The sequence below is a fragment of the Tachysurus vachellii genome, chromosome 21, assembly GCF_030014155.1.
Source record: "Tachysurus vachellii isolate PV-2020 chromosome 21, HZAU_Pvac_v1, whole genome shotgun sequence".
Lineage (NCBI taxonomy): Eukaryota > Metazoa > Chordata > Actinopteri > Siluriformes > Bagridae > Tachysurus > Tachysurus vachellii.
Window position 1 is genome coordinate 8634062 of NC_083480.1, and position 15623 is coordinate 8649684.

The 15623-nt window shown below is 37.7% G+C and overlaps 1 protein-coding gene across 2 annotated transcripts in view; it reads left to right on the plus strand.

Moving 5' to 3' along the window:
* nhsl3 (NHS like 3) overlaps positions 1-15623 on the plus strand; it is a 41409-nt gene that overhangs the window by 293 nt on the left and 25493 nt on the right. The window contains exons 1-2 of one of the 2 annotated variants that reach the window (XM_060896923.1): positions 8968-9218; positions 10133-10413. In XM_060896923.1, coding sequence (XP_060752906.1) covers positions 10164-10413 — 250 coding nt within the window. In that variant the 5' untranslated portion in view covers positions 8968-9218; positions 10133-10163. Of the gene's footprint in view, positions 1-8967; positions 9219-10132; positions 10414-15623 lie in introns of those variants that run through there. The other variant, XM_060896924.1, reaches the window with a different exon arrangement.

Sequence of the window (15623 nt, forward strand, 5' to 3'; positions counted from 1 at the left end):
AGCAGCCAAGGTTCTTTCTGTCATTTGCTTCGTTTTTTTTTTTTTTTTTTGTTTTTTTTTTTTTTTTTTTTTTTTTGCAGAACTGCATATTCTGTTCTTGCAAAATTTGTTATTTGTATAATTTTACACTTTAGACATCATCATTACCAGAGGTGAAAGAAATGAGCACAAAACACACCGACTTCAGTTGTTACTATAGTGATAATTCTTAAGTTAGAGTAAATAGTTATTTAGGGACAAGCTACTTGTGTTTACAAAGTTCTTTATTTATTTATTTATTTATTTATTTATTTTGTAAATTTAAATTGTAACTAAGCAAGTGATTACTGTAATACAACCTTAATTATAAACAACATGAAGAGGAAGGTCATGTTTACTAGCTAGCTAATTAAATAACTGGATTAATTAGCTAGCTGATATTAATTAAAACATGTTTCCAGCGACATAGTTAGCTATCTAGCAAAAATACACATACACATTAACCCCTGAGCATTGCTTATAGGTTGTATCAGCAGATATAGTCAACACGATAGGTAGTTTTCACTCTGTATAACATTCACAGATCTGCTTATCTCATCTAACTCTGCTAATGACTTATAGATAGATAGATAGATAGATAGATAGATAGATAGATAGATAGATAGATAGATAGATAGATAGATAGATAGATAGATAGAACTTTATTGTCATTGCATAGTACAGGTACACAAAGTTATAATAAAGTACACATTAACAAGTGCAGATAAATATGTAGCATATGTACAGCAGGTTATATATATAGATATACTGTATATATGTAAACATATGTACAGTAAATAAATATAAAGGCTATAGCAGTGCAGAGATGGATCTACATATCATTACAGGATGCAGGATGCATGTTAAGTTGTGAAATACTGATGTCTATTTGGGTAATTTGCGGATTATTATTACATTTTTACTATAAAGCATTTAAAACCGAAGACACTTGTTGATGTTGATCTATCTTCGCTGTCTTAGGCTTTTTCCGCAGACTAAATATTTTGCCCCAAAGTGCAGCACTTCAGTAAGAACTGCTTCATTGGGTCTTGAATTCAATTATTTCAAATTTGCACATATTATCTTTTAAACTGTAACTGATATAATTTATTTTATATCATTTTATTGTGAACCATGTACAAGCATGTAGTGAAAGTACATCTAGCTTGTTACTTTCCATCCATGTTTTTGTGTTATGTGTCTCATGCTGAAGGTCATACTCATTTCTCAGAAATCATTTTGATTTCATACATTTTGCAATGGTGTTGTAATGGTCTCTAAGGCACTTTTCATATTTTAGATCACACACTTGTCTGGAAATTTGTGATGTACAGTAAATGATGTAGTAAATTGTCCTAGGATGCACCTGGTATAGTGGATTACTTAATCACTACATTTTTGCAAAATATCTCAGGCATTTGTTAGACAAAAATTGTGAAACCATATTCTGCAAATATGAAATCATCCATCCACCAGGCATTCAGGTTAAGTGTGTTATAATGTTGCAGGCTTGCATAATCGATATAGCACACACACTTTAACTATTAAAATATCCGACAAAGTAAGCTTCACATCATCATTTCTGATACAATGACGGTTTTATCTGGAAAGTCAAACTTTCAATTGAATAACTTTTGCCCCTGTTTCCTAGAACAGGTTTCTAGTGAACCCAACTGTTTCAGACACTCCCAAACAATGTCACCTCAAAAGGCTGCAAAGAAAAATAATGATGACAGTAATAATGAAGCCTTTGAGGCAAATTAAAACAAACCTATCCTTATCTTTCATTCAGCTGCTTGGTAATTACATGTTTTCTGAATTGTGCCACTGTTAATTGTCACAATGAATATGGGCATGAAAAATGGAGGGAAAATTCCATCAGTTGCTACATGTGTCACTACATATTTAATTCAGATCAGTGTGCTTTTGGTGGAGAATTAACAACGGTAGTCCTGTGTATTGACTGTAAATGTTAAGGCTTAGAATATAGATTTGAGATAGACATATGCTGTAAGTTCCACCAACCAATTGACAATTATTGAAAATCAATTAATAAACTGTATATCTACTCTAATAATGCTTCATATAAAAAATTACAGCATTGCTTATACTGTATTGTTTGGGAATGAGAGGAGGTGATTTGTTTGGATATATCTGGTATATATCTTGAATTCTATTTAAACCCAACCCTTTTCCCACTGCTACAGCACTGCATGTTTTTCGGAATTCACTAATGGTCAAAAAGATACCAATGCCATAACCCCAGTTTTTCCATGTGTGCAAGAATAGAGATGTTTTACTATGAATTGGTTGGCCGGAAAACAAACTGTAAACAAACAGAGCTTGTTGCCTTATATAAACATCTCATAACACAACCCAGACTACAAATGAGTGATAACACAGTAACACAAAGCTGTTCCAAGTTACCACTTTTATCTGGTCTACGTACAGCTGTGACTCTGCAATGAACATATGACAGTCTGGCTTCTAGTACTTAACATTTATCAGACCATATGCCAGGTGCACTAGATAGATAGATAGATAGATAGATAGATAGATAGATAGATAGATAGATAGATAGATAGATAGATAGATAGATAGATAGGTAGTTGGATGGATGGATGGATGGATGGATGGATGGACGGACGGACAGACGGATGGCAGGATGCTCTAGGACAGGGCACAATTGCACACACACTCACATCCATATGGGCAATTTAGACATGCCGATCAGCCTACAACACATATGTGGACTGGGGAGGAAACTGGAGTACCTGGAGGAAACCCCCAAGAAACAGGGATAACACGCAAGCTCCACACACACATGGCAGAGACAGGTCAAAAGAAGTGATGAGTGTGGAAACATTGGATGATTTTTATTTCAGCAGCTGTATTGTTGCTTGCTAAAAGCATGGGTGAATGTTGCAATCATTTCAGTCACAGAAAACAAATATTGATATTGATATAATGTCATTTGAAATTCTCATTCATTTCTGTTTCAACAAACAGCAATAAATGTACTCAAAATACACAATTCTATGCTCTTTCAGTCTAAAATACATTAGTGGTAGTTCAGTGGTTAAGTTTTGAGTGAGAAGGCGCTTGTGAGTTATATTTCTGTTCCCCTGGATTCCGGAAAAAACAGTAACACTTTTAATTTTCAACTGTTCACCTATAAATCAGGACAAATGTCTGCCTTTGAGACAGACATCTGCCAAATTAATGAATAATCACATGCCAAACCTAATGTTTCCTGAAACTACTATTGCTTGTGTGCGTACTAAGACAGTAAATAGTACAAATACTAAAAACCTGTCAAATCTGCCTAGGTGGCTTTTGTAGGGTCAAAAAAACTCATCATATTGGTTCAGATTGTTCGGTGGGTGGGGGTGGGTGGTGGTATTGTGTTTGAGCTCTACCGCCGAAATCTGCAATGGACAGGTGTGATTGGACGGCCGCTACCTGACCCCACAGCAGACAGACATGTATGGCGGTGAAGCCCAGATATTTTTCACACAACAACAGACTGGCTAATCTCTCATTCATTAGCACTGCTATTGGAGAAAATGCAATAATAGTTAAAATACACATATCACATTTACTGTGAAACTATAACCACAGAACAGTAATAGAAAGAGGACTGAAACATCATAATTCACAGGAGAGCAAAACTATTTCTCTCTGCCTTACTGTCCTTAGTAACATTTGGACATGTAAATCATATCAAATATATCAAACAACAGGGATGAGCTCAAATATGATTACAACAACAAAAAAAAATCTAAAGGTTGCTCATCATTGTCTCTGACTGTAAATTATTTCCATTCTTCAAATATTCCATTATAAACTGATATATTGTGTCCTATAGACAAAGGAAAGACCAGACCAGTTTTTCAGTCAGCAGGGTGCAGCTTCCTGAGCAGAGATCCAGAACTAAAGGTGTACATGGAAAAAGACAAAAACAAAACAAAGTCCATCTGAGCAGTAATGTCCTGAATGAAAACATCATCCAGTGATTTAATGCTCAATTTAAGATGAGGAATGCTCATGCAGCACCAGCAAACATACTGTATATTTAGGACTACAATGAATAAATGTGTGTTCAGGCTCTCTTGGCCCAGGCAATAATTAACCATCTAGAAACGGAAGCAGAGCAAGCATGTCTGTAACTTAAAACAAAACGCCCACTTTGTTCAACTCCACAGTTTCAGGGATGTGGAAAAAAACTGACACAAACATTTTCTCCAGGCCTTTGTGTGCTGCAAATGGAGCAAGGTGGAGGAATTCCAGGACATTCAGCCTCTCAGTGTGCCCCGAGGATGGAGAGGCCTAAGGGTGAGAGAGATAGAAGGTCATCTCCATGCCTGGACATGTGCCTATTCCCCTAAACAGAGAGAAAAGAAGGAAGGAATAATTAAGCAGACTGCATGTCTGATCTTTCAACGGTTTGCTGACTCAGCAGGAAAGTAAAAAAGAGTGTTTGTGTGAGTGTGTGCGTGCATATGAGAGAGTGAGAGAGAGAGCGAGAGAGAGAGAGATAGACAGAGAGAGAGGGAGAGACAGAGAATGAGAGATGCAGCTTTGATTCATTCTTTCACTGTTTCCGACTTGATTACTGGGGCTTTTTCCAGAATAAAATTCAAATGTATGTTAGGGTTAAGGATATTTATAATTATAATACAAAAAATAAAAATATAAATAACAAAAAATAAGGTACCACCCTTTTCTGATTTTCAGTTTGTTCATGTAGACAAAAGCACCTAGTTCTCCTGAACCCAAAAACAACAACAACAACAAGGAACCCACCACATATGTTTGTGGTCATTAGTAACTTCATCTGTAACTGTCATAATTGGAGTCCATTAATATTTGATCCAACATTACAAACCATATTATACTAGTTTACATTACACTCTTTTGAGATAATGTTGATTATGTTTGTGTGTGTGTGCGCATGTGTGTGTTTCTAAAGTTGCACTGACAACAAAGAGATTTTATATACCTCTGAAAGGAAAGGTTAATTCATCAAATCAGACCTGTCAGTGTAGAAACAGCTCTGTCGACGTTTTGGGGAAACATCCTGTCCCCTGTGGCAGACTTTAAGTCAGTCATATAGGTTTTAGTTGATGGAATGCTCAGAAGCATGAAACAGAATGTTCTCATTTTACTTATGAAATGTGAAATTTACGATGATGGTACTGATTGTCAGGAATGTTGCATATCTTATTTATGCTTTCACCTGTGGGTTTTATTGAGGGCAGGAAGTGCAAAAGTAAATGACTCATAATGGACCACAAACTAATAGTATTTCTCCATTTAACCCTTTAATAAATTTGAGAAAAAAAACCCAAATTGATAAACACAAGTTTGTCTGGCTGAGATTCCAATTAACATAATACCCAGAGAACCACTGCATGAAAGCTTGTAGGCTTTATACAGAATTATGATAGTAATCAGCAGACTACTGAATAGATTTTTTTTCCTGTTTGTCATGTATAGATTCTATATACATGTTCATGTTTAGGAATTCAAGGCACACTTTTGGCTTGCTCTCGATCTGTCTGTGTGTGCATCCATGATAAATTAACTCTGGACAGTGCAGTGATGTTGCTGTGAGATTGTGATGACATCAAACAATCTACATCACACTAGACACATTTGTTTAATGTTCATGTGAGAGATACACAAAGTTGAGCTAATGTCTATGTGTTGTGCACCCAAAATAGACGGCTTTGTTACTTATTCTTTGCCTGCTTGTTGTGTATATGTGGAACAGTGTGTATGGTTGTGTTATCAGCAGAGCCCCTCATTGGTGCAGAATGAAATTCAGTATGCAGAGGACAAAGAGAGGAGCAGTGGGATAATGAGGAATAGGGAACGGGTGGCTTAGTCCTGCTGGCACAGGGGATTTCCTGCTTGTTGCCTCAGCTCTCATCACTGACTCTATGGCTATTTAAACTGGGGTTTTGTAGTCTGAAATATTTTCTATGCATGGCAGACACTCAGTGTCACTTATACCTGTACATATTGATTCAACTATTAAATAAGCCAATCATACTACAGAAGTATATTGCATGGAATGATATAAACCCTACAGGATTTCAAGCAGAGGTTCTCTGGATATTATGTTAATTGGAATCTCAGACAGACACACTGACGGACAGATGGATAACCTGAAAAAATAATGCCTCCTTCACTCAGTAGCAAAAGCATAAAAACCTCCATTGAGTGGCACTTCTGTGGGTGGAAATTCCCTGTTAATGGTCAGAGGAGAATGCCCAGATCGGTTCAAACCGACAGGAAGTCTACAGTAGCTCAAATAACCACTCTTTATACCTGTGCTGAGCAGAAAAGCTCAGGAACATGAGGCTACAGTGGGCACAGGCTCATCGAAACTGGACAGTTCTAGGGTCAATGTTTTTGGAAAAGCTCTTGAATTAGGACAAATAGTTTTCCTATTTATAGTATTAGCAGTATTCATGTATTGAATATTCCACCATTTTAATTATGAACGCACACATATGTGTGGACACTTGTTTTATATTTTGATCATCCATATGAGAAGGCTATACTCTGGGCATACACAAGAAGCTGGTTAGTTGGTATGTTGAAACATGTGCTTATTGGTTGAAGGTTATGATGCAGAATGTGCATTTTCTTGGTTGATTGCTAAGACTGTTTTGTTTTGTTCCATTGCACTTGGAGAAAATTGGCTTTGCCAGATCAAAGACTGCACACAGAGTTCAGGATATTCTGGTGGTTAATGTTCATGCACAGCTGTACAGAAATGAACTCTGCTTTTAGTACCCCATAGTTTTACCAGAAAAAATACTTTTTGTATGGAATAGCAGAAGACTGTTTTCTTCATAGTTGCTATAGCAGCATTTAAACATTTCAATCTGTTTGGAGTGACTAAACTTGAGTTTGACTCACTCCAGCCCCACCCTATACTTCAAATGGTTATGTACAGGGGTTCTCCTTCTCCTGTTGCCTCTCTTTATTCTGCCCAAACTCTTGCAGTCAGACTCAACACTAAGTATCCACACCCAAATAACACATCAGGCGAACATTCCTAAAAATGTGTCTATGTCTTGAAGCCTTAAAAAAAGATTGAGATAGTGATCCCCAGAAAGCACTGATTTACTCAACCCAGTCTGCTTTGGTCCATAAGAGCTCCATCTGTGCTTGGAAAAGCCAAACAAGCACAATAAAAAAAAACCTCCACTGTTTAGAGTGCATATTGGATCTTCTTAGATACATATCCTAGTCCACATAGCACTGTTATCTGTGTTTAGATTTAAACCCAGTTAAATTTCCACTGACTCACATGAGAAAGAATCCATTAACCAACACCTGCAATATGGTTATTTCTGAGAAGAATAATCAGTTGCTATATATCATCAGTGCAGAAGAAACGTACAGAGGACAGATATATTAGACTTAGTTTGATCACAAGGGCTTTGGATGAAAACAAATATTTTCCCCTAATATATCTGATTCTTGCTGAAGAATCCGACAAAACAAATCAAGACTTGTTGAAAAGGAGTGTTTTTGCCATTTTGTAACTGATGGTTCCATTAAAAGATATATAAATTATTCGATTTTTAAACATACAACAGAAGAATACAACACAAAACATAAAAAATAAACATGCTACTAGCCAATCATAAAAAAGAAAGGATTGGGTTAATTGGGTCAGAATTGAATGTTTGCATAGAATACTTCCTTCTGAGATACCTTCTCATGTTCAGATTTATAGGCAGGTTACATAAGCAAGTACACAGGTTTTATATGGGGAGGTTCACTCTATGTGATCACTTAAAATGATTGTAACTGATCTGAGCTACTGAATTAATCTTCTGTATGGGATAATGTTTTTTTAATAGCACGGTGTTATTATGCATGGATCCAAAATCATCCAAAATAATGAATCAATTTTTAATAGCAAATAATCTGATATGGATGCTATAAAATATAAGCTTTCATATTATATGCATTTCTGTGCTTATATGCATATGTTAGCCTATGTATACCAGCTCCATCTGCATACCAGAACCCCAAGAATGTGTTTTTAATAAATACCAAAACTCATTGCTCTGTACTTACATTAACCCCCACCATTTATAGTACAAGCAGGTACACAATGAGAAAGCCAGCATAGTGTGTACGGTCCCCTTAGAAAGTAAGCTCAGCTCTACACTATCATATCTTTATTGAATCCAGATGAGCCCTGCACCATTTCCCCATCACTGACTCCCATGTGGCATGCCATCATTTGCTTGCGTTATACTTATTTTCAACTTTATAGCTTCGCTCCTCTGTGAAACAGCAGAAAATAGCCAATTCATGCAATTTTGCTGTAAGAGATTAAGGAAATAGTCTTTTGAGGTATTTTTTGTAAGAATTTTAGTCCAAATAAAATGAATAAACAAATATTTGTATATAAATTTGAATTTCATCCTTCCTTCATCTATCTATCTAAGGATAGGAGAGTGTGAGATAAGTAGGTTGTTAGGTCATGGTGGGTCACGTGAAATGAAAAACTCATATTTTACCTGTTGAACTCTGACTGTTGTTCACAGAATGTTTGAGTAGGTATTCTTCCTGCTTATTGAGGAATTGGTTTTTCTGTCTTTGTTTCATCCAGATTTCTGTTGCTAAAAGAGAAATTCTACATAAAGTTAATTATAAACAGATGCTAACTAGATAGGCTTTCACCTAATGGCGTGATATGCAACTACCTGTGAAACATGAGCAAGCTCTGGAAAGGAATATTGAAAAAAACAAGACATGAGAAAACAAGGGAAACAACAGAAAAGCTCTGTCTGGGAGCGACAAGCAAGGCGGAGAGGGGTGTGCGTGGGTATGAGAGAAAGACACAGAGAGAGAGAGAGAGAGATATAGAAAGAGAGAGAGAGAGAGAGAGAGGGGAGAGAGCAAGAGAGTGAGAAAGGGAGGCAGTCTGTCATTGTGAAACAGCACTGGCTGGAATACACGTGTGAGTTTGCAGTTCCTCTTTGCGGAGTTGAACAGAGGCCAGGGCAGCAGTGGAGCTGTAGCAGACAGAAGGGGGAGGACTGACCAGCATGGAGATTCAGTCACCCCAGAAGAACTGAATAAACAGCACAGCAAAGCTCCAATGTGACTGAGAGAATAATCCAAACAAGAAAAGAAGGGAAGATCCCCTTAGGAGTGTTCGTGTACGTATGTAATATGTATGAATGCATGACCACCAGAGCATGTAAGTGTTAACTGTTCATGTTAGAGTAGAATAGGTCTGTATTATATAACATATAGAGTTTGAAGTATATCATTTTGACTGTATTTCAGCTTGTAAACAGTTTGAGTGTTAATGGGTGGGTTTGAGGATGATTGTTTTACATTGGGGATGTGTTCAGGAGTGTGTTTCTCATTTGAGCAGCTCTCATTTTCTGGTTGTCTGATGCACACTATTGCGTATTACAGAGGCTGAGTAGTTACAGTCTAAACGCTGCATCCTTCTGCTCTGAGAGATTTCTGCCACAGGCACTATCCTGCAAAAAACAACGTGCTTGTGGCAAAGCTAAGAGTTTTCTATTACATACCTCTGACAGGGAGTGGAGTTTTTCTGCATTTTTTTGTCTTTTCCTTTCTCCCATTTTGTTTTCTTCTGCTTTTTTCAGTTTTCATGAGGCTTAATGAGAAGGCATTTTTTCCCTTACTTATAACATACTGGACATGCTAGCTAAACAAAAGCTTATAATCACCTGAACTGCATGCGAGCCATTGATAAAATACTTGTCCCACAGAGCACTAACCTTTGGATTTGCTGATATCACTTGAGCAAGCTAGCCACGAGTCTGGATTGACTGCATTCCTGACTCTTTGGTCCCTTAACACTCCTTCTTAATGTATGTCTTGACTGTTCTGTTAATCTATTATCCATAAAGATGTAGAAAAATCCATGCACTCGAGCCTTTTAGCCTAGGCAGCAGATATAGTGTGTGCATGTGAAGGGAGGACTGTGTTTTGAACAGCTACTTTTTACCAGAATCACTGAATACCTTTATGGTACATATATATGAGTAAAAAGTACCATTTTTCTTTTTTTTCACCAATGCAACTGCTGTAACAGGTGACAGGATCTGAGTAAGTGAAAGTAAAGGATGTCCAGGAGCAGCTCCACAGGGGACCTGGTGCCCAAGGACATCACGGAGATGCTGGCCCTTCAGAATAAAATCAGCAAGAGCAGGAAGAAGCGAGGCTCATCTCTGAGTCGGACTTTCAGCTGGTTTAAAGGCAGTAAACCTAAGAGGATTGTCAGTAATGGTCAAAGTCGATCAGGGAGGTTGGGAGGTTGGACTGGAGAGTGTAGCACCATCATGCTGGATGTTGACAATTATGATGTTTCCAAAGGTAAGTCACATTTCAGTTGTTTTTAGTGTGTAATCTTTATAGTTGTTTCATTTATCCACTTCTTATCCTTCTGTCTTGTCAGGTCCTGGTACGGTATGACAATGTCTGAGGCATTTTTGTGAATTTTGAGAAATTCTATGCATGTGATTTGTAGTTAGTTTGTGGTCTGGTTGACTATTTGGGTCAGTCTTGTTTCAGAGTGTTGTTATGTCACTGTAAGGAACATTGTTGATTCGAAGTGCACAAAGCCCGTATTTCAGCCAGTGGTAGCACAATATGTGGGACCACAGGGCTCATCTTTGAGAGTCATTCTTGAAACCTGCTTGGTGAGCTTTGTGGACTAAGTGGAAAGCTGTTTACACACTGGCTCAAGATTGTTTTGACCTGTTGGGTGAAATATATAGTATGGATGTTTAAAAAGTACTTTTAGTTCTAAAGTAAGTACATTATACAATTTCTGTACTATTAAAATCTAATAATAAGGCTTGGAGGTCTACCCGAATGCTCTTCATGAGTATATGATCGTGTTGGAGGCATTGGGTCTTTGAGTTTATCTTCTGGATCCTGATCTTCCATTCAGGATGAAAACTTTGATCATGGCATGCAGTAGATAGCAGGCAGTGTGAGCCAGAATGTCGACAGGGCTATGCGAGAGATGTGGGAGATTAAAGACACAATGCTGTATTGATCCAAAGAGATGAGAGAGTGAATTCATTATTAGATGTGTTTTTAATTAGAACACACCCTCTTTCTCAGACTCTTTCTTCTTTTGCTTTCTGTTCTCTCAGACTTTACAACTCCTGAAATGCAGAATTACAGGGAGCTAGAATTACACATGCATACAGTTATAGCCACTTCAGCCCTTCATTACTGCTTATTATGCTATATTGTTTACCCCACTGCACATTGTTATGTTATTTGAATCCTTAGGTTGCTAATACACTTGAGCTTAAACTGCTAAGAAACAAAATTGCTAAATAAAAGTCACAGAGGTGACCTTAGTGTCTATGCAGGGAATGTGCTTACCGAGTTATACAACTTGTCTGAGGTTTTGGTAAAACTTAATTTTGTTAGTCCAATGTAGACACTTTAAAACCAGTCAACCATGTGTAGACGGTTAACAACCAGCCTATCAACTACTTCTAAATAATATGCCGTTAGGTTCTGGCTGATGATGTTTAGTAGATTATTAACATATCCCTTTTCTTCTGCTTTGCCTTGAGAAACCAGTTATCGATGTTTAACAATCAATAGTCCATATTCCCTATTGCATAAATTTGTCTTTATATACTGTCTACAACTGAAGTCCATCAGCAAGAGAAAGAAAAACTATATCATGCATATTACATTTTAAAGAAATAAATGAATGTGTATTTGGATCATATTTTCCTTAATCATCTATTAACATATTTAAAATGAATTATGTGGAAGAGATGTGGATGAAATTGATTATAGACAATGTAAAATGAAACTGATCCCATACTTACAGGGATATAGAAGGTGATTTAGAATAGAGGATTAAGGTTTGATTTGGATTTAAACAACAACTGAGAGTACACACTGCATACATAGTTCTCCCTTAGAGATCAGTATGGTACTTATTTTTCTAACAGTGTAAACAGACCTGCTGTTTTGGGCCTCTCCTCTATCCTGAGAGCCCACACCGCTGTCCTGATTCAGGCACATCTATGGGCTGTGTGCTTGATAGTGCAGCACTAAACCATTGCGTCAGCGTTGTTTCATTGTACTTGGTCTCCATCCACCCCTTTCCTCGCCTCAAGGGGCTCGATGCAGTCGAGTCTGTATAACGTGAGATCACTGTGTGTGGGATTCCCTCAGTCTCTGTCCAGGTTAGGACATGTTACACACATACAGTATACACTCACACCCATTCCGACAGCCCCTTCGTATATCCATACTGGATTGTGTAATGTAAAGATAAAGCCTTTTTTCTTTGTTTTTGTTTCTTTTCTTCCAAGTAGGATTAATGATAAGCGTTATGCATCCTCAGTGTATTGGAAATGTCAAGCAGAGCCAAATGGAAACATGTTAATAGTTTTGTTATGAGCAAATGTAATGTCTGTTTGTTATCAGTTATGGGAACGTCACTACAGGGTGGAGATCTGTGCTCAAATGGACGTGGAGGAGGGGGTGAAACGTGACCGCTTGATAATTACACTGGAAAAACACACAGCTGAATGTTTAATGATGTCTAGTGACAGTGATATAGATGCTCACAATACGTCACCCGAAAACAAATATGTAACCGCATGCAGGAGATGAAAGGCCTTGCTGGCATGGTTTTCTCACCCGGTGAACTCAGAGGACTCCACAAAGAACAAGGCATGTTGCTGAAGGATACAATGTTAAAATAGTTGTGGAAAGCATGTGGAAAGAGTTTTAACACTTATTTAATGTGAACTAGTGTTTAATCACAGATGGACAGTGTTTGGATGCATGTATAGAATAATATATTATGTTAAATAGAATCAATTTATTTATATTGTTATTGCTCCAGAGTAAGGTTTGATTAGTTGTGCTAGACGCAATCAAATCCCAGGACCACCATTTTTGACTTATTATTGATTTTTTTGTATTAAAGATTTTTACTCAGCCTTCTTAATACATATTCAGCAATCACAGCAAAACTTGAGAAAGGGATATAGTTACAAGAAACAGCAATGTGAGTCAGGTCCTTCCAGTAAAAATTAGTGAAAAAAAGCTAGAAAGAATTAAGAGGCTGAAAGATAGAGAGAAAATAATTGCTCTTTTTAAGTATAAAAGGCATAATCTACACAAACGTATTTAGAAATTGGAATGATAAAGATGTTTAAGATTCAGAGTGCAACTCCAGCTCTTCCTGTTCATCTCATGTGTGTCTGTCTCTCTCTCGGTGTGTGGGGTTTTGTTGTCTCTCTCTATGTAAGTGTCAGTAATGAATACACCTGGTGACACATCCACTCTTACTATTTACTTCACCTGACCTCTCTCACTTTGCTTCTTTCCACCACCTGCTTGGCAAATCAACTTGAGTGTTGTCTTTATGTGCTATGACTCAGTCCACAATTACTTAGGAAGCCATTGTCTTCTTTTTACTAGGAAACTAGGAGTCAGCACTCTTGTACACATCTTTTAACATCAACAGTGGGAAAAGCTACGCGAGTAATCCTTTCGTAGTTAGATTTTGTGTAGCTTTGATCCATCGGCTGAATGGTGGCTTGAGATATGGCGACTGTGATGTTAGTCCACTGACACAGAGGAGGTGACAGTGTGAACGGACTGAAATAGTTCAGCACTGCAGGGGATAATCACAGTGATGTAGATCATGTATTAAACCAAGCTGACAAGGTCACAGGCAAAGTGGCCTCAAACAGGGTCATGCTGGATACACCCATATTTTTATGACATATATGCACTCTCTCTCTCTCTCTCTCTCTCTCTCTCTCTCCCTCTCTCTCTCCCTCTCTCTCTCTCTCACACACACACACAGACACACACACACACACACACACACACACACAGAACTTTAGACCAGACTACCAGACCAGACCCTTGTAACCAACAATAACAGAGATCACCAGAGATACAATAAACTCCCTTTCCTGTTGTCATAGCAGCCGGTGTGTTACCTCAAAACCACCCTCCATCACACACACATTTTTTTTCCCCCTCTCTTTTATTTTAGTTCTAGGAACATCCTGCTGCCCTCCTATCTCAGCCATCTGAAACACAGTGGCTGTAATGAAATGGGCACGGAGCCAGAGGCCTTTGGATAAGACAGCATTGTCATGGCCTTGACAAATGTGCATTGAACTTTTTATTCAATGTTTCTTTTAGGACCAAAAGAACAGAACTATATACAAACTTTTAACTTTTATAACTTTTGTATACACAGTGACATTCAATGGTGGGTCCAACATAGCAGTTAAAAGATAAAGTAATAAAATATACCTACAGAATTTTCTGTAGCGTGGTTACTGAGTGTCTAACAAAAGCAGACAGGACAAATGTCTGGAGCAAGTCTTTTACCATGAGCTATTGTTAGCGCTATAGTAACTTTTTATCAACGATAAAAAGCAGGTTATTTTAAAAAAAATCTATGATACACATCTTGAAACATGAAATCTTTACACATATCAAAACATTATCACATAAAATAATAAAATGAATAAATAAATAAAACAAACTTACACACACTACATTCCTTTTACTCACTTTATACTGAACTTTTCCTGTTCCTGTCACTACACCTAACCAGCTGTGTACCAGAATACATACTGAATACCTTCAGTATATTAACATCATGGTGATTCATATGTCATTAACCTTGAGATTCTTCTGCCTACCCTGTACATAGCTCAGACCTAAGCATGCTAGGAATGGAGACAGGACACAATGGACACAAAGATTTCCTGAAAAGAAAAAAAACATCATGCTACTGGCATCAAGCCAGAACAATGCCAGCTTGCATTCAGGAATCTTACTTATCAGTTCCTGATTCTTTTAGTTAGTCACAAATACCACTGGTCATGAATACCACAACAAGCAGTGTCTGAGACTCTGAATAGGTGCATGCTGGCACCAGGTGAGTGCTCTGAGAGCCTGCCAGTCTCTCCACCTGATGGAATGCAGCTGGATGGAATTTCGTCTCCGTTCCAGCTGTGTTTCAACCCTCATTCCAGCATGGCAGATTTACAGCTCATTTAACACAGTAGTGGATTTGAGAGCTAGAAAACATTTAATTTACCTAAATGTTGAAGGAGGATTTCTGCCCAGTTTGATGATCCAGACAAACAGAAAGCATTCTGTGATTTTTTAAACAGGTTTGCCAAATGTGTGTGTCTCATCCAGAAGAGGGCAGTATGAACCAAAACACTCCATCAGTAGCCTGCATCTGTAACAGGACGAAAGAAAAGCCTTGTTCACTGCTCATTTTCCTCACTTGCTCCATGGACCGTCTCTTCCCATGGCATTAAACTTACACTGGCTTAGGCTGTGTTCAGGTATTTTAATAGCCTTCCAGATAACAGGATTACAGCAGTGGGGTAGTGAGCTAGGGTTTGTGCAAATATGGGTGAGAATCTTTCTATGGTTCTAAAAGTCATTCGTCCTCATTTGATCATTACCACAGGACAATGTGTTAAGCAATGAGTATCATATCATCCTTACATTTTTTATTGTCATTTTTTCATTTTTTTTATCAGCTTCTT